The 18,412-nt window shown below is 38.4% G+C and overlaps 1 protein-coding gene across 5 annotated transcripts in view; it reads left to right on the top strand.

Moving 5' to 3' along the window:
- SORCS1 (sortilin related VPS10 domain containing receptor 1) overlaps positions 1–18,412 on the top strand; it is a 288,583-nt gene that overhangs the window by 205,841 nt on the left and 64,330 nt on the right. For all 5 annotated transcript variants that reach the window (XM_068688480.1, XM_068688479.1, XM_068688478.1 and 2 more), the window contains exons 6-9: positions 152–216; positions 9,045–9,163; positions 11,877–11,966; positions 17,247–17,426. In XM_068688480.1, coding sequence (XP_068544581.1) covers positions 152–216; positions 9,045–9,163; positions 11,877–11,966; positions 17,247–17,426 — 454 coding nt within the window. The remainder of the gene's footprint in view (positions 1–151; positions 217–9,044; positions 9,164–11,876; positions 11,967–17,246; positions 17,427–18,412) is intronic.

Below are 18,412 nucleotides of genomic sequence, written 5' to 3'. Positions count from 1 at the left end.
GGAAAACTCCAAGAGGCTTTTAAAATGATCAGCTCTTACTTGTAAGTGTGAGTTTAGGTCCAGCTAAACAGAATCATGTGAAATGAATGTCCCAGATATCACCTGTGGTATGTCTTGCTTTAATGCATTTGCATCAATCTGTCTCTTGCAGGTCTATGATGGGGTCCGGTAGAGAGCCAGATCTCGTGCACCTGGAGGCAAAGACAGTGGATGGTCGTAAGTATATCAGCTTCCTAAGACTGTGGTATTCTGGACTGCCCTCATATTCTTGTAACTACACAATATCATGATGGAGATCTGAGTATTTAGTGATCCTGTCATTTAATATGAGGGGTTTGACTTGTCTGAGGTAAGTCTGTCAGAAGAAAAGTTGTTCCAGGATTGGAAAAAAAGTTGGTATTAACAGGCTGTGAAACAAGGAGATAATATGGAAAGGAAGAGTAGGTGATAAGCAGTAATTGAATCAGAATATACAGCATTTTTCTTTTTTTTTTTTTTCTCTCTCTCTCTTTTTTTTTTTTCCCACATGATTTTTGTTCATAGAAGAAAAGTTCCTGTGTCACAGAGCCTGTCTGTTTCACACAACAAAAATCGTAGTGTCATTTTGTACATAGCTGTACCAAATTGTTTCAGTAGACTAGGGATACTCTGCCTTAGGTACTACATTTGAAAACACCTCATTTCTCTTGCATTAAAAATATTTTAATGACCACCCTGAATGTATTCTTCACTGTTATTGTTTGTCCTGTCATTGTCCTTCACTTTCATCAGCTATTCTTCCTTCCTTTGCCACTTGAGGTGCTTTTCTCCATTCCAGCAGCTGCATTTACCTGCAACTCCAAAATATTCTCTTAATTGGCTGTAAATTCTCTCAGGCACCCTGAGCCACCCGCTGGCCTTTTCTCCTCCCACCCGTGCTTCCTCAAGGTTTTTATTTGAGCTCCCCTGCCTTTGCAGATCTTCCTCCATGGATTTCTTTTCCACAACACCGGATTGCCTCAGGCAGGCATCACACTAAAAACCTGTCTGGCATGGATCCTATCATTTTAATTCCATATTGTTTCCTCTGTAAATAGCAATTTTATTGCAACATGGCAAGCAGATTTGTACCATTTCTAATATGTAAGTATTAATGATGCAGTCAATTAATTCCTTTAAAAAAGGATGAAATTCTTCCCTGAATTGTACCCCAAAATGTAGTGGTGTTACTTAAAATGTATATTTTCTCATTGGAAACTTTAAAACTGTATGAAAAAGTAACAGTAAGTAATCATTTTTTTTTTTTAACTCACTAAAATTCAGCATGAAAGAGAATTTTTTGGAAGATGAATTTTGAAAAGAAACAGTTGTGATAGAAATCATAAAGTTTTAAAGGTCTTTCAATTTCAGGATATGCAAGATTAGTAAAAGCGAAAGAATTTATTATCTCTATTTCTTATCATTTGTGTTCTCTGGTTATTATTTCTCCTCTCAATTTCACTTACCTGAACATGGTGGCAAGACTGGAGACATGAAGCTTTCTATTTCTCGGGACATGCTAAATGAGAAAAAAAGATTCTAGTAGCACAGCGTCTAATTCAGCACAAAACATTAATCTTATAATGCATTGGGAATTTGAGGTCATTGAGACAAAGTGCTGCAATCAGTGTTTAAGGAGCTATGTTACGGTGATCCTTTTGAGGGATGTTCAGCTCACACTGGGTAGAGAAGATGCCATGCTCCAAACACCACAAATAGTCTTGTTTGAGTTCTTAACATGTAATAAGAACATTTTGCAGACCTGTAACACAATTCTGCAAAAGATTTATTGAGTGCTTAACAAATTAATATGCTTTATTATAGGTCTTAGCGTGCAAACAAAAAAATCAGGTAGATGAAACTGGCCTTGCTGGGGAGGCAGGCACGTTAATGAAGAATTATGGAATAGTAAATTATTGCTCATCAGCTGAGCTCTAGGAATTGATTCTGTGCACTTATTTTGGCTTAGTTGAGAGGCAGCACGACTTACATTTCTCTGTTTAGGCAGTGATGGAATTACTAATATAAATCCAACAGTGTTGTCCAACCTTCAGCCAATGGTGACCTCCATTGCAAACCAGCCATTGGGCTGAAATTTCTGCTCATGAATTAGGAGGTCCCCAGCTCATCAGGAATAAAAGACAGTAAGTGCATGCTCTGTTTTGCCAGTTCTTCCAGGGACCACAGGTCACTGGCAGAGGACTGTAGGTCTTGGGACTTTGAGACTGAAGCAAGCTGGGAGTAAAAACATGGGCAACTCTTGTTACTATCACCAATTTGGTGTATTCAGGTCTCTTGGCTACTAGAGCCTTATTCTAAGTGCTAAATCTGTTCCTCTTTCCTGGAAAAAGTAACCATAACCCTCCAATTGATGAGCAAACCTTTCTCCTCTGGAATGAAGCTGTTGTGTTGCTGCTGGTAGGGTGATGAGGTGAAGTGTGCTGAAGTGAGAAAGATACCTTTTTTATCAAGGTGAGGCAAATTTGAAAATATTATTTATTTATTTATTTTATGTATATTCTTGCATTTAGTTATTCATAGTTTGTTTGGGAGATCTCTTTTGATGGTTAACCAAGTGTAAAAATTCTATAAAGGGATTAAATTTGTGAAGATAAACTTGACAAAACAAGACAGGGAGAAAGAAGGAAAGAAAAGGAGGGTGGTGCGAACGCAACCACACAATATATACAGTAAAATAAAAGACCCAGAGGTGGAAATATAAGGGCTAAACAAAAACCTGCTTCATTCAGTACAAATAGGAAAACAACCTCACTCTTTTGCTGGCTTTTTTTTTTTTTTTTTTTTTTTTTTCCAGCAGAAACTGAATACTTGTGGTGGTTTTACAACTGCAGCTTTAGGTGAAAGAAGGAGAAATGTCAGCAGAGTATGGTGTTAGCCCATCTCCCTGGCAGGGTTGCCTGAGAACATCTATCAGCAACAACTTTAGTATTGGGCTTTCCCTGTTAGAATACCAATAACTTGCTGTCTCTGCTCCCTGATTACGGTCTGTCTGTACATTTTATTTATTGTATTTATATACATAATGTAAAAGGTTTACAAGAACCAAAATAGGAGTCTCTTAGAAGGTATAAATCAATGCAACTTCAGTGGCATGTTGATTTACACTTGCTGAGGATCTGGCTGGCAGTGCTGTACCTGTGCTCACATTCTCCTTTTAAGTCCTCCTCATGATCCACTGATGAAACAGTAAACAAACTAGGATGCAGGTAACACTAAACAAACTGAGTAAAGACTGTACAATTGAATTGTATAGATGGAGGCAGATTTGCAGGGCTAATCATTGCTGTTCGTGTTTTTAAACCTGTTGTGTAAATCTTGGACAGCACCAGACATATTTTCATCTCATCAAATGTCCAAATGAAGAAGTAATGTTTCTGTTTATTTTTTAAAGGCTTCAGGCACAATCCTAGTAAAGCTAGGATTGAGTGTACAGTAGGAAAAACTGTTTATTTCCAGTTGGAAGAAGTTCATTTGAACCTTATCTCGCATTTCCATTTGTATGCCTGGGTTTCCCTGGTGTTCTGCTTAGGTTTTGGAACAGGATCAAAGTAAGCTGTCAAAGTCAGCAGGAACTGTGATATTTTTTTGCCTGGTTTCAGGTCAACACCCCAGTAAGACAAGTAAACCCCTACAGTTCTTAACCATGATAAGCTTTCCTTTGTTACATTCATCATCGTAGTCAGCAGGCAGAGTAATTGGTGAGAGTTAAATACAGGTTTTCTCAAATCCAACTTAAGGTGCTTTCAGGATGTGTATAACTTAATGGTACGAGGGTGTTAGTTTTTAGTTAGTTTGTTTTTTAAAGAATAACCTCAAAAGACCCTTAATTAATGGTTTTATCTGATTTGAGCTAGGTAATATTACCCCAGCAAGGCTCAATTCAGGCTAATTGACAAGATATTTTTTTATTAGAGTGATCCTTGTTGAGTAATCTGGGCTGTTGGTGGGGATTAGGAAAATGGATTTCCTCAAGGCATTTGGAGGCTCACTGGCCTCTTAGGGAGTCTTAGAGTTTCTATAGGTGCAGGTCAAGAAAACCAACTTTGTTTGGTCAACCATCATTTGCTTAGATGACTGCAGATGGATGTCAATTGATTTTTTTTTATTTTTTTTTTTAAATGTGCAGATGGAAGAAGCTAAGGACCTTTCTTATATGCTGTCAAAAAAAAAATTAGAGACCTCCTGATATTTAAAATATACTTCTGTTTCCTTTTCTTCTTCTTGATATACATAGCAACTTTCCTTAGTGAAAGGTAATTAAGGTACTTCTGTGATTGCAGGCAAGACCAAAATCTTACCTGTGGGCAGTTGACATGGTCTGCTTGCTGACCAACAGGGACTGAGTATCTTGCTCATGGTATCTAAATCACAAAGTTGTACTAGGACTTTAATTTATGTTCATTCAGAACGTGGAAAACAAAACAAAAAAACTAAACAACAAAATAATTACTGTTGTGAGAGGAGAAAAAAAAAAAAAGAAAAAAGAATTAGCAAGTGGGAAATTAATTAATTTACATAGTGCATTAAACATGTGCAGTGATTTTTCTTTTTTTGTTTATTTTCCTGACTGTAGCTGATGATTAATATTTGTCTTGGAGAATGAAATTTGTTTCCCAATTATATCCTTATGATAGAAATGGTAAAGGATATACTTCCCCATTCAAAGAAAGACTTCTGACTCTGACATGCAATGAAGAAAGAGTAGTAGCAGGATAAAAACAGATTTGTGAGTTAGTTAGTAAATGGGCTCGCTCCAATTCATTGGTTTTCATTACTGGTTAAGTGCTTTGCAGTTTCTGAGCCCTTGAGAGTTGTGAATATATTTCTATATCTTAAATGTTTCACAAATCAACATTCATTCCCAACAGATGGGAATGAATAAAGAACAGTCATGTTGTGTGTTAAAAATAAATAAATAAAAAAAAAAATTGGGAAGATTAAAGTACGAGAACATTTAATTAAATAGTGGAACTCATCACTGGAAGTTGTGGTTGCTCAAGCTTTACCTGGACTGCCAAGGCATATGGACAAATTCTTGTGATCTTTTCAAGGCTTCTCTTACTAGTTACTGTTGGAAATGGGTTACAGATCTGTATCTTTAAGTGAGATATGGTACTACCATGTTCTTATGGTTCATTAGTTAAAGGATCTCACTCACCCTTCAAAAAATCAAGAAATGATCCCTTATGTCTAAGTTGCTTAGTAATGAACAGAGATACACCATAGTAAATCTGGAAGACCAACAAGCATTGTATGGATACTCTGTATAAACTCCTGATCTGTCCATAGTGTATTTCTTTGTAGAGAACAGAACGCTTTCTTCAATTAATTAGACAAGAGGAGGAATAAAAAATGGGAAGAATAATATATTTACAGTTATCACAGTGAATATTTTCTCTGACTCACCTTGAAATCAAATAAAATTTTCCAAAGACTTCCATGAATGTTTAGACTGGAAAGCAGTGGGTATTGAAGTTTGAGCTGTCATCCAAAATAACACTCAGCAACAAAGTGTCCTGAAGGAATTCTATCTCTGCTTTTTGAAAGACTTTGATATTCTTCTGTGTATTTTTGCAGAGGCTTGCCAACTTCCAGTAACCATGAACAACCTTCCATCTCCACCAGCTAAGCCAAAAACATGTCTCTGGAATGTATTGCCCTTGAGAACATATTAGCATAGAGCTCAAGCTAAACAGAAAAGAGTAAAACATATCATGGCACAGGGTCCCTCTAGCTCTCAATTCCTGCTATATGTTAGCATCTGCGATTCTCTTTCACTGACACAGATTAATTTTGTCAGAGGTTTCTCTTACAAGACGTCTCCTCCATTCTTGTTCTGTGACTTTCCTTGCTTCCTCTTTAGAAATAGTTACCATTCCCAGAGAAGAATCCTACTTTACATGTCTAAAACTGTCTAAATCAAAGTGTCTGGGAGGATAAGAGCTGGAAGTTATGTTCTTCTCTCCAGGCGCAGCATGACTTTCTTGTTGTATATTAAAAACAGCAGCTGTTGTTGGAGGTGAGGGTTCTGGAAATGAAAAGCATAAAGTCCTAATTACCTATGGCAGGGAAAACATCTGTGTGGGAAAACTAATGAAATTAATTCCAAAGCTTAGCAACTGAATACATTAATTGACATTAATTAATGCTAAATTACAAAGCTCTGCCAATGGAATTACATAGAATGTCCATGAGAATGAGACACTGAAACAAAATCCTTGAGTTCATGTGAGCAAAACAAAAATTCCCTTAGGAAAAATGAGAGATCCAGACACTGCAAGAAGCCTGCTTTGTCTTCTTTCTGTCTCCCATAGCAGAGGGAGCTTTTTTTGGTGTGCACATCTCAGGGTTTGACTGTTTGGGAGATTAGTTTAAGCAATTTCAGAACTCTGCCCTTTAGTACTTATTACTGGCATTTTAGAATTGAAGCCATGGAGAATTGCACTGTAAAAGTTCACAGGAATTGCCTTAGTAAATCTTCATCAATGGTACAATCACTGCTGCACAGACTCCAGTGATCACAGCAGAAATAGACATAGTCACCATTCCTCCATTAATACAGGATTGAAAAAACTTCAGTCACCTCTAACAGATGTCAGCCTGAACTGCTCTCTATAATCTCTTGTGGAGGAGATTCCTTAATCTTCTGTGATGGCCTGTCCCAGCAGCACCCATCCTGCTACCTCCCTGTGTTTGCAGGGTAGATAATGTGTTTGTGTGGGAAGCATGATGGCACTGCAGTCTCCTCCTAATGCTTCACAAAGAGCCACTGTGCCTGTGGAAGTAAAAGAAAACAATGGCAGTAATGTAGAAAGAAAGAAATGAGGTGAGAAACAGAAGTCTGATCCTATAATGGCTCTAGGCCAGGTGATTTAATGCCGCGTGTGAAAAGCCACCCAGTTTTGCCAATAGGACATCTCAGGGCCAGCCATGTCGACGGACTGCCCAGCAAAGTGCTTTGCTGTTGAAGCTAAAAATTGCCGGGCATTTCACTCAGGACCCTTCTTGAGACTGAATAAGAGGGGATGAATGTGAGGAAGTGTAAAGGGCTGTCCATCATATAACGGATTCAGTTCACAGGAGAAGTGGGAAATAGCTGTGCTTCAGATGGACAGATTCGTGTCCATTCTGTCTTTTGACTAGTAGCCCCCCTTAGATGCCTTTTTCCTGGCAGCAGGGGGACAGAGGAGAAAACAGCTTTGAAAAGGGAATCTCCCTGAGCTCACTGGAATGAGCAGGCTGGGACTTATATCTCTCCCTGCCCTCTCGTGGCTAATGTGGAAAAAATCATGTTCCTGCAAAGGGAAATGCACTTTGATCACACTGTCTGGGTTATATTAATTAATGTTTTGCACTGAGCTGCAAAAGCATAAAATGTTATAAACTGCAGTGACTAATAATACTTATCACTTTATATATTCCAAGAACTCTGCAAATGTCGGGGTAAAATCATCCCTCATCAAACTTTCCTGAAGGTTCGTTACCCTGCATTTCTGTTTCAAGCAGAAGTCAACAGCCCTTAGAAACAAGGAAAGAAATGTCAAATGATAGATTTTAATTAAACCCAAGATTAAATATGAGATAGTAAAAATCTAGTCATTTCTATTTCAGTGGAAAATGCTGCTTCTCTGATCAGAAGGCAGTAATTATATCAAACAAGGGGCTGTGCTTCTTCAACAAGGAAGAAGATTAGAAGTAGTCCTAAGATTAAATGCCATGTAGTGTTTCTATCATTTAAGTGCTAATGCTAAAATGCCCAAATCCTTTTTCCTGTAAATCAGTTTTGTCCTTAAACAAAGTACAACTTCTTAATTGTTTGAAAGAGACTAAATTGAATACAGAGGATCTGGTTCTGTATTCTGGGATAAATTACCACCATGAAAAAAATCAAACTGTTTTCCTTCAGGTGATGGATTACGAGATGAGCACCCTGCAGTGCTTCAGAACAGGAGATGAAGAAGTCCCATATGGTAATAGCGGATGAGTTGGCTTTAGGGCTGCATTTAGGCCATTTACTCTGAAGCAACCAACTCAGTGAAGCTCAGATATCTAGCTTCAAGAGCGGAATGATTGCCCAGGTCTGCCAGAGTGCATTTACCTGCACAGTTAACAGAGATGTAGGTAAAATTTTTGAACCAAGTGGTGATATGAATTACTCTGCAGTGTGTGAGTGCTATAGGAAATGCAGAAGGTGTGCCAGGAAAGGGTTCTTCAGTGGTGCCTTTATGGGGCAGGTGTCCTCGCACTTGTGTATATTCTGGACCTTGGCCATGTTCTTAATAAATTCAGGCATGTGACTGTGGAGAAGCTGTCATGGCCTCCAGTAAATCCCCCACAATGGGGATGACAGGTGAACTGTGGAGGCTCGGCACAGAATATATCTATCCTGCAGCATAGATGCAATTATTCAAACCCATGGTCACTTCGGGAGTCACAGGACTTGGGCTGTTTGTTGTCTCTGTGAAGTGTCCTTCATGCCTCTGTTGTTCCTTCACTTGGTTAGTCCCTCAGTTCAAGCTTAAACCTGGGTAGCATCCAAGTAAACTCAACAGGACAGGTAACAATGCTGAATGATACATCCTTGACTAGTTTTGTGTCAGACCTAAGCCACAAGCATTAAGTTGTGCCACCTTCAAACACTGACTCTGATGTACTCCCAGCATGAAACACAGAGGGTGGAATGGAATAATTAGGTTGGGCTCTCTTGGTACAAAGGAGCAACATACAGCCATACAGCTCTGATATCTGGCTTAGTATGGAATGAAAGAAATTATGAGAGGCTGATCCATGCGAAGAACAAAAGAACTTAAACGAGGAGAACAATGAAGGGTAAATTTACCAGAGGTATAAGGGAGAAGTGTTAATGTTGCTTTGAATGGATGGTGTCACTTCATATCACATGAGGCTGTGAAGCAGAAATGTGGCCTCAGCAAGTAGGTTTGTGACAGTAGGGAAAATCTGTGCTCAGGATCTCAAGTGTCTTGTTTTTGTCCTTTCCCTTTCAGATGCCCAATACATCACCTGCAGGATGCAGAACTGCAGTGAAGCCACTAGAAGCAAACCCTTTCCAGGCTATATTGACCATAACTCCCTGATCGTCCAGGATGACTATGTCTTTGTTCAGGTGCAGAACACCCTCTTCTCTTTTTTATTCTATTATTTGATATTCTATTACTTTCTCTATCCTTCTTTTGCATGCATGTGCATACATGTTAACTCCCAACTAATCGGACCATAATAAGGGCACTGAGTGGATTGTAACTGTTCATTACAATGCTAATGGAGTTTCTTCTACCTTTAGTGGCTTGTCACTGTAGGGTCATAGAGTTCCTGCCTGAAGCATCCACTGTGTGTACTGGAGTAATCCTCCATGCCACTCCTGGAAGCTCATCGGCATTCTCAGATTAGTGTTCTCACCCGCCAGCTCGAAGTGACATGTCAGTCTTCTCCTATCGCAAGGGCAGTAGACTGAAGCTGTTTTAAACACAAGAAGGAAATAGAAAAGAGAGGGAGTCAGGGGAAGAACCAAGGAAGGAATAATCAGGCTTTATTGTTACGCCTCAGTTGTGATTATAGTGAAAAGGCTGAAGATGAGATGTACTCAGCCAAGCTGTGTTCCAGGTGAGAGCTGGAGAATAGATCTGAACTACTGTGGGTTTCATTAGCCTGCTGCCAGGGTCCATTTAATAACAGATGAAAAGAACAAAAAATAATAACAGAATTGTGGGAAACATGGAGGTGAACCAGAAATCATTAGGACTAAGCTGGTTTTCCAGACAGCTTATATTCTGTCATGGTTGGGGATGGAGTGAAGAGAGAGGATTGATATTTTGAATTGAGTGAGTTGATTGCTAATTGCCTTCAGTTAATGAACTCAATCATAAACATAAAAACCTTTCTAAATCATGCACAAATAAATCTGGAACATACTTTCCAGAGTAGCTTTTGTGCCTTCTATGTCTGGGACATAAAATGTTTATGAGGTAAGAAAAACAGGGGCACACAATGCTGTTCAGACTCGCTCTCTAATTTCAGATTGACTGTGTGTGTGTCATGAATGACACAAGAACTGGGGAGTTCATATCTGAATTGATTCATTGCTTCATCACTGATGCCTTGGTTTTGTGCTCTTCAATATTGTCTTCTCTGTTCTGACCTAATTTTACAGCACACTACAGAGAAGTTAATCCCTTTGCCCCACTTAAAGTCAACACTGGGGAGATTGTCCTTCTTTTTGGAAAGCCCTTGTATTTTGATGCTTTTCACTTTCTGCCTATAAACTGTTGTGTAGCGTTATCAGTGCTGTAACATTTCTTTATTCCACCTCAGTGCTAGCTGTATGGTAGAAGGAGGAGAGTGTGAGGACAGGAAATCTCTTACAATCTTTCCCTTAATGTCATGAGGAACTTTTCACAACCTTAACTGGTCAAAGAGATAGTACTTGCCAAGTGGTAATAATTAACACTTGCATGAATGAAATAATATTTTAATCCCTGGAAACAGTGTCCCCCCCCCCCCCCCCCTTTTTTTTTTTTTCCTTCCTAGTAGTCAATGAATTAACTGCTGACTGGTAATTTCAAATAACATTCTTCTAAGGGTTACATATGTGAGTTATCTGGCTTACAAGTAATAAAATAAATAATTGCTAAATAAAATGCTGTGAGTGATATTGGACTTTACCATATCCCAGATACTGTTCTTCAGAGGAGGATTAGTCTCACACTAGACACTAGACACTGAAGGGATGGAAGAATAGATGAGTTCCATGAGAACCTGCCCCAGCCTTCATCTCCATCTAGCTTTTCTGCAACTAAGGCATTCGGAAGGAGAATTAGTAGGTTCAAAGGTTGAAAAGAAGGGAAAGTGGGTTCCTTTTTTCCACTACACCCTGTTTTCTTTACAAACACACATTCACTCTGGCCTTCCTTCCCCAAATTGTTGATCAGTTCCCTCAAAAAACAGTTGAAGAGCTTTTAATATAAGTAGTTCTTAGCCTCTACGTATCTTCCATTTTAAACGATTGCAGTGTCTTTTAAAACACTCACTGTTAAAGTGAAGTCTTGATAAGTCCAGATAGCAGGCAATTAAAGCAAAGTTCTGCATGGAGAATCCCTCAGAATATTTTTTCCTTCAGTGTCTTTCATGCATGGATTTCAAAGTAATTTACAAACATTGATTATGTTTCAGCAGCTAACATTGTCAGCTTCTTCCCCCCCCCCCCATTAAGATGTGGCATAAAATGAAACCACACATTGTTTTAACCCAGTGTGTTCAAGGGATTGCCATCAGTATTTGGGCACTAATATAAATAGCCATATTTACAGAAATACCAAATCAGCTCAGGTTCTCCTGCCTTCAGGAGATGTGAATGCTTAGGTGATCTGGAAACATGGCTTGTGCAGTGCCACACAGGAACCAGATCTGGAGATAGATATAGAAATCAAGCATCGTGTCTGCCAATCTGGTTCCCTAACCAATAGACCACATCAGCTCTACAAACAGAAAACAGCTTGTTTTGTGGTGAGAGGAGAGCAGATGGTCAGCAGGTGACATAATGGCCTAAATGAAGCTAAGGTTACACCTTCCCAATACTTTCACCTGAAATTTTGGCCTTTGCCTCTCTTTGTAGAAAAGGGGATTTCTCGTACTCTCTCTTTTTCAGCCACTGTCAGTTGGATCAATGGTTATTCATCACCTGTAACAGCACTGCAGTTTTAAGCCACCGCCACCAGTGCTGTGTCGTATGCCTTGTCAGTTTTTGCTTGATGTTTTCACTGGCAATAAAAATATTTAAAAACAAACAAACACTGAAGATACCTTTTCTGCTTTTCTCATAGTTAACATCGGGTGGACGACCACATTATTACGTTTCTTATAGGAGAAATGCGTTTACACAGATGAAGCTGCCAAAATACTCCTTGCCCAAGGTAAGCTGTTGTTGCTGGAATGCCCCTATGTACCTACATATTTTTTGATTATTCAGAAATTATTGAATTCAACACAAGTAACCACAAGATGACATGCAATGAGTGAAAACATCAGCCTTTTAAGAGAACATTTGCAAGCAAAACAGGACTCAAAGTCACCACTTTGGCTAGTCAAGGACATCAGCATGAAATACAGACAGATACCATGGCCTATGTCAATTAATTTTTGAGGGATTCTCTTTTCTTGTGTGTGTGTGTTAAAATTCCCTTCTTCTTTTCCTGTTCTGAGTGGGTCACTTTTTGTACTTTACCTCATTAGCAGATTTTAATGGGAACCAAGCAAAGAGATGGCTTTGTGTGTCTGCTCCTTATCCTCTCTAATTAAGAACAATGGTGAATTAGCACGGGAGCTTGAAAGGCTATTACTGCCTTCTGTTGCTGATTTTTTTTTAAAGACCTGTATGAAATGTTAGCTCCATTTTGAAGGAATCACCATTTTGCAGCTGGGTTCCTAACTGCTTCTTAACAAAGACAAAGAGCCTTTTAATTCTTGTTATAGCCTGGCTTAAATGAAATCTAAGCTCAAAGGAAGCAAATATCTGGTGGATTCTATGTGAGATCTAACATCTGGAGACAAATGATGATCCCTGCTTAATTTGTGGGAATGCAAAAGGGAAAAAAAGAAAGTGCAAGGTCAGCTTGTTCCTAGAAGTTGAAAGTACATCATTATTTGTAGATGGAAATATTCAAGGGGATAATTTGGCTATTATCACAGCTGGTTGTCTTTGATTCCTCACTCCAACAGGCCTGTCTAAAGTGGATTGACTAGGTGACCTTCATCATATAACCAGACTGTAGCTCAAACCCAAGCCTTCAGAGCCATACCTTACTTACACAACTGTTGTACCTTTGTTCCTGTTTACATCACTGGAAAAATCCAAGCTCTCACGACTTTGGGGACCCTGCCATGATATTTTTTTTTAGGCTCTGACGCAAGAGAACTGTCCAGTGAAACATAACTTAAATGTTTCTATTAAAGTAGAACATATATTTTTGCTATAAAATGCAAAGATCTGGAGATTGAATTCCCATTGTACTTCTTTCTACAGTCCCAGGCAAACCTTGTACTTTGTGTGAGACCTAAAACTCTCACTGCCCCAGAATCTTCAGTCATGTTTTAAGATATTACTCTAAGGCATAGATTGAAACTTCCCATGCAAGTGGGAAAGAATTACTCTGTAAATTCAAATACAATCTAAACAAGTATAATATGAAGTAGTCCTTAGCAGATGAATTGCATTTTTATGATGGGTTTTGTAACATCCAAATCAGAATTGTTATTTATAACTGATTCAGACCATTTGCAGAAAGACTGGTTGTTTTGAGCTGGTTATCTGCTTTACCACACACTTATTTCTCCAACTGTCCACCTTCTCAAAGAGATCTCTGGAAAACCAGGGAAAATATACTATGATTAAATTCCAGCATGTTCTCAGAGAATAGGTATAAGAGTAATACATTCGTGTTATTTGACTGAAATTAAAAAGCAGATATTTAAGGAGATAAGATGCTTTGTCACAAACTGGGAATGTCTTCAAAGACCGAAGAGCTACATTTGGCTTGGAAGGAGCTACAGTGGAGCTGTGGCTGTCTGGGAGTTTGATATCAAAGCAAGATAGCTGCTTTTATTAAAAATGTACAAAGCACTATATTATTCAAAGGAATTGAAACAAACAGCTTCTTTTATGCCTAAATTCTCTTTCATCTCCTTCAGCTAAGAAAGTGGGGCCAAATATGGTAAACAGTGCTAAGCGACTTCTGGAATTGAAGATAGAAATATCAAGCTTTTTGTCTCTGCATGTCGCTCCTCCTGAACTGGAGGGGTATAATGATAGGCAGCTCTAGCAGGTGATATTGCTGTTCGAGCAGGAATGGCCTATAGCAAATCAAAACTAAAATATTCTGGCTGTTCGCATTGATATCCTGGTAACCAGTTTGATTAGAAGCCTGAATGAATGTGAAACTCTCTCTAACACAAGCATAAGTCTACACACGCACAAGGTTGCATTAACCCTGTAAATGGTGTTTATTGAGACTTATTAACTTCTGCAGTGAAGTTTCTTTGTGAAATGCTACTTCCCATTTTGTACTACAGCACCACAGTATGTTCTCTTTTATAGACTCTGTATTATCACTCACAATAATCACCTTAAATGTACACACAGGGTGCTCAAACTTTCTCCATTTTAGACTGATGCACTGGGCAGACATCTTTGAATGCAAAAGCAAGACAACCAATTTCTCATTATAAAATACCTATCCTTAATCTGGTGCTGGACTGAATACTGATTGAATGGGTGGCTGTGGTACTTCTGTTTTAAATTCATTATCTTGTTTCAACCTCAGAATAATGGTAGTAGCAATAACCAAACAAAAAATCCTGAAATAGAGACGTAAAAAGAGCTGATAATCTCAGTAATTGACAGGATAAAATAGGCACTACGCATTGCTGATACTTAACTTGTCAGGAAGGAAAGTACCCTGACCAAGTGCAAAAAGGATAACTGAAACATGTTTAGTGATTCAGAAAACCTTGGCCTTTAGTGATTTGAGCAGATACACGATCAGACCCACGCACAACATCATGCTCTGGCTTTGTCTTTGGAAAGTCAAGAAGGACAGATTGTAGAACTGCATATTAATGTACCTCCACTGTGGGCTGGAACAGAGGAAAGCTCAGGTTCTCATAGGCAGGTGGATGGGGAGTCCCCTGAGGTAGCAATGGCTGTATGAAAAAGGTTCTTCCTTTCCCCTCCCTCTTTCTGCAGAGAGCTCAAATTAACATTTTTTTATTATTATTATTTTTTTTTTTTAATGGACTAGTGGAAGACTCAGTCAAATTCTTGCTCCATATCAATATGAAGGCACCTTTTTATTATTTATTTATTTATTTATTTATTTATTTATTTATGCCTTCCTAAAAAACACTACCTACCATGAAAAGCAAAAAAAAAAAAAGAAAAAAGTTAATGAAAGATGTGAATGTGATATGCTGATCAATTTTGATTTTCCCATTGTGAAAACCAAAAAATCTCTAATGTTGATCAATAACGTGTTTGATGCCTGTATACTGAATCCATTCTATCAAACCAGTGACTTGTACCTGCATCTACTGGACAAGGCCGTATTCAGATGAAAAGTTAACAGGTCCAGAAAGGCAAACAGTTGGAATATTATTTTCTTTGACTTTCTACACTATGTGTATTATGCTATTTCTGTCTCAATATGTGCTTCTCTAGGCTTAAATTTCTTTGAGCAAGCCTTGCTGTGTTCTTAGACTTGCATATTATTTCATGATCTGATCAAAGCTAAGGAAGCATCCAGCAAATATATTAACTCATTTGCTTCTTAAACATACTTGAAATTGCCTTTAAACTTTCCTGGTGTTGATCAGAATACCTTTTTACCTCTCTGTCCTAGTTATTAAAATACTACTGATTAAAATGGTATATTAATGAAACTGTACATTCACCAGACAAAATGAGCTTTATTTATATTCTTTCTGTTTAAGTAGAGAGGTCTGTCCATGTGTATGCACCCATATTTAATCTCAAGTTTAAATTTGAGATTACAGCTGTGCTAGCCAATGCTGCTTGAAGTACACTGGGGTCATCTACTCGTGTAGTTCTACCAGCAGATTGACTAGGGTGATAGTCTGAAATGAGAAGCCTCTGACAAACAGCTGTGGCAGTTACTTCTATTAGCACAACTGGGGCTGAGAGAGGATATCTGTTCACAGCCACAATCAGTAGAAGCCAATGGGACTTATATTAACTTTCCTGTTGCCTCAGGATTTAAACCAATCTCTTCCTCCACAAAAATAGCCCTTCTTCTGGGATAAATTTTTCTGCAGCACAAAGAAGCAGGTAAATCAAGTGAATATCCATTCACTCCATACTCAGATCTGGATGTGAATAAACGAACTATTCTGAATTTTAACTTCATGGTGAATCCACTTTAAAATTTATAAGTCAGATTTCTTCTGTATATTATTTTTTCATCTTTATAGTATAATACTATATCTGAAAGTATTAATTCCCCCTTATAAAATAACAAGAAAGTAAATTGTCAAAGACTGTTATTAACAGAAGGAACAAGTAACATCAACTTCCAAAGAATATATTTTCTGATAGAGCTCCCAGTTTTGCATATAGAAAGCCCTGGCTAAGATTCATGGATGCAGAATAGCTTTGGGATATCTGCCCAAAGCAGACAGCTGAATCTTTGGGAATCACCTAGTTCTAAGAAGTCTGGATTTCTTGTCCTACCTCCACAGATTGTTAAGGCACCAAGGAACTCAGGGCTCCTTTATTGGGCAAATAGAGCCTGGGAATTTCAATGGCTTAAAAACAAAACAAACCAACCAACCAACCAACCAACCAAACCAAAAAAAAAAAAAACTCTAGAAAGAAGGATTCAGGTTTAATAGATTTTTTTTTTCCTTTTTTATTTTTAATTATGCACTCTTTTCATTGTTTATCGTCTACTCTAGCACAGAACAAACACAGAAAAATAAAACAAAACCTCACTCATAATGCTAGTGATCTAACTACAATTCTGCTCTTTATATTTAGTGAGGCTTAGGGATGTCTGTCTGTTCTGTTGCTGGAGGGGTGTTTAGCACAGTGGTCCAAGGCCTTGGCTCCTAGGTGACACTATCATTAGAAATAATAAACAGCAGGAACATTAGCTCCAGGTGTTCACCCATTATATCCTTTTTGTATCAGCTTCCTAGCATACTTGGTTTCTGAGAGATAGGCAAGAAGCAGATGTTTCCAATACTGCTTTTTTTTTTTCTTTATTTGTTTAAGGAGTTTTAATATCTGTGATTGTACAATCACAAATGGTATTGTTCAAGCACCAAAAATTAAAAACAAACAAATGAAGAAACACGAAAACAAGGTACTCATTAAAATGAAAATTTTGGTAGGGTGGGGAAAGTGCTGCTGTATGACACTGTATTTCCAATGTAAATATTCAATTAACACCTTATCATTTAATTACTACTTTGAAAGTTGGCAGAAGAAAGCTGTTGTAAAATATTCCTAGATGGAATTCTCCACTTAGATGAATGTTTATCCAATACAGGAATGTTGTCTGCAGTTTTTAATTAATCTACAGCCTAAATATATCCTTTGCTCCTCTACAATTACTGTGATGCTCTTGGAAATGACAGAGCAGAGATCCCTCTTGTAACATGCCTCTGTTTTCTTTCCGCAGGACATGCATGTTATCAGCACAGATGAGAGTCAGGTGTTTGCAGCTGTTCAAGAGTGGAACCAGAACGACACATACAATCTGTATATCTCTGACACCCAAGGGGTGTATTTCACCCTGGCCTTGGAAAACGTCAAGAGTAGTCAAGGACTGGAAGGGAATGTGATGATTGACCTCTATGAGGTATGTCATGACTCCAAATTTCTCATTCCTATCTAAAAATCTCATATGACCTCAGTACCATTGCATTCTTGCGCATCAGCCTCATAGTATGCATATGAACAACAGAGCCAAATCTGAACGCATTTTTACCCTTCTTTTAATCAAAGATATGAGTGCAATTAGATGAGTTTCAAGCCAAACTTTGCACGGGTGTTGAAGATAGGTCCAGCCTAATAGTTTGAACAGAATCATTGCTGTGCTCTCCAGTAGATTCTCAGGTGAGGAAAAGCTCGTATCTATGCATTGGAAGATGTAATAAAACAGCTCATTCAGTTCCTAAGTTTCTCAGCCAAAATCCAGCTGACCCAAGCTTCTGACACACATTGGTCAAGCCTATGGTTCAGAAGGTTCCTGGCACTGTGAGTATCATAATTCTCCAACTCTGCCATTTTAGTTGTGCTTCTGAAAACCTAAGCTCTAGCTATAGAAGGAAGTAGTTTTCATCTATCTTTGTCACCTTCTTCAGCTTGGACTCTTCTGGGAATTGAACTAATTTTAGATAGACCCTCCTGGACTATCCCATGAGCATAGAAACTCTCATACTTCACATTGTTGTCACCTTTACCCCCGAGCCTTTTCCTGACAAGTGCATTCTGCCTAAGCTTACCTGTAAGAAGGCCAATTTACATTGTCTTTTGTGACAACTGATCCTAAGAATAGGACGCTCAATGTATGCTTGTACTTCTCCTGGTCTGATGCCAGTCTTACTTCTGGAGACAGCTAAGTAGAAATTCAGTACTCAGATGCTGTTTTTAGGGTCAGCTTCTCTCTTCAGATCTCTTCCAGTGGATTATATGACCATTTTGAGCCAAAAAATAACTCTGAGTTCCTTTGAAAATGAAAACTCTTCCTGTATTTCCCCATCACTGTCTGAATATTAGCTCTAGTACACAGTTTGCCTTCAGCTGCCCTTTACTTGGAAACCACCTTGAATTGTCCAAACAGAG

This window comes from Anas acuta, chromosome 7 (assembly GCF_963932015.1).
Source record: "Anas acuta chromosome 7, bAnaAcu1.1, whole genome shotgun sequence".
NCBI lineage: Eukaryota > Metazoa > Chordata > Aves > Anseriformes > Anatidae > Anas > Anas acuta.
The sequence above is the reverse complement of the archived record's forward strand: the minus strand, read 5'-3'. Positions and strand labels throughout refer to the sequence as shown.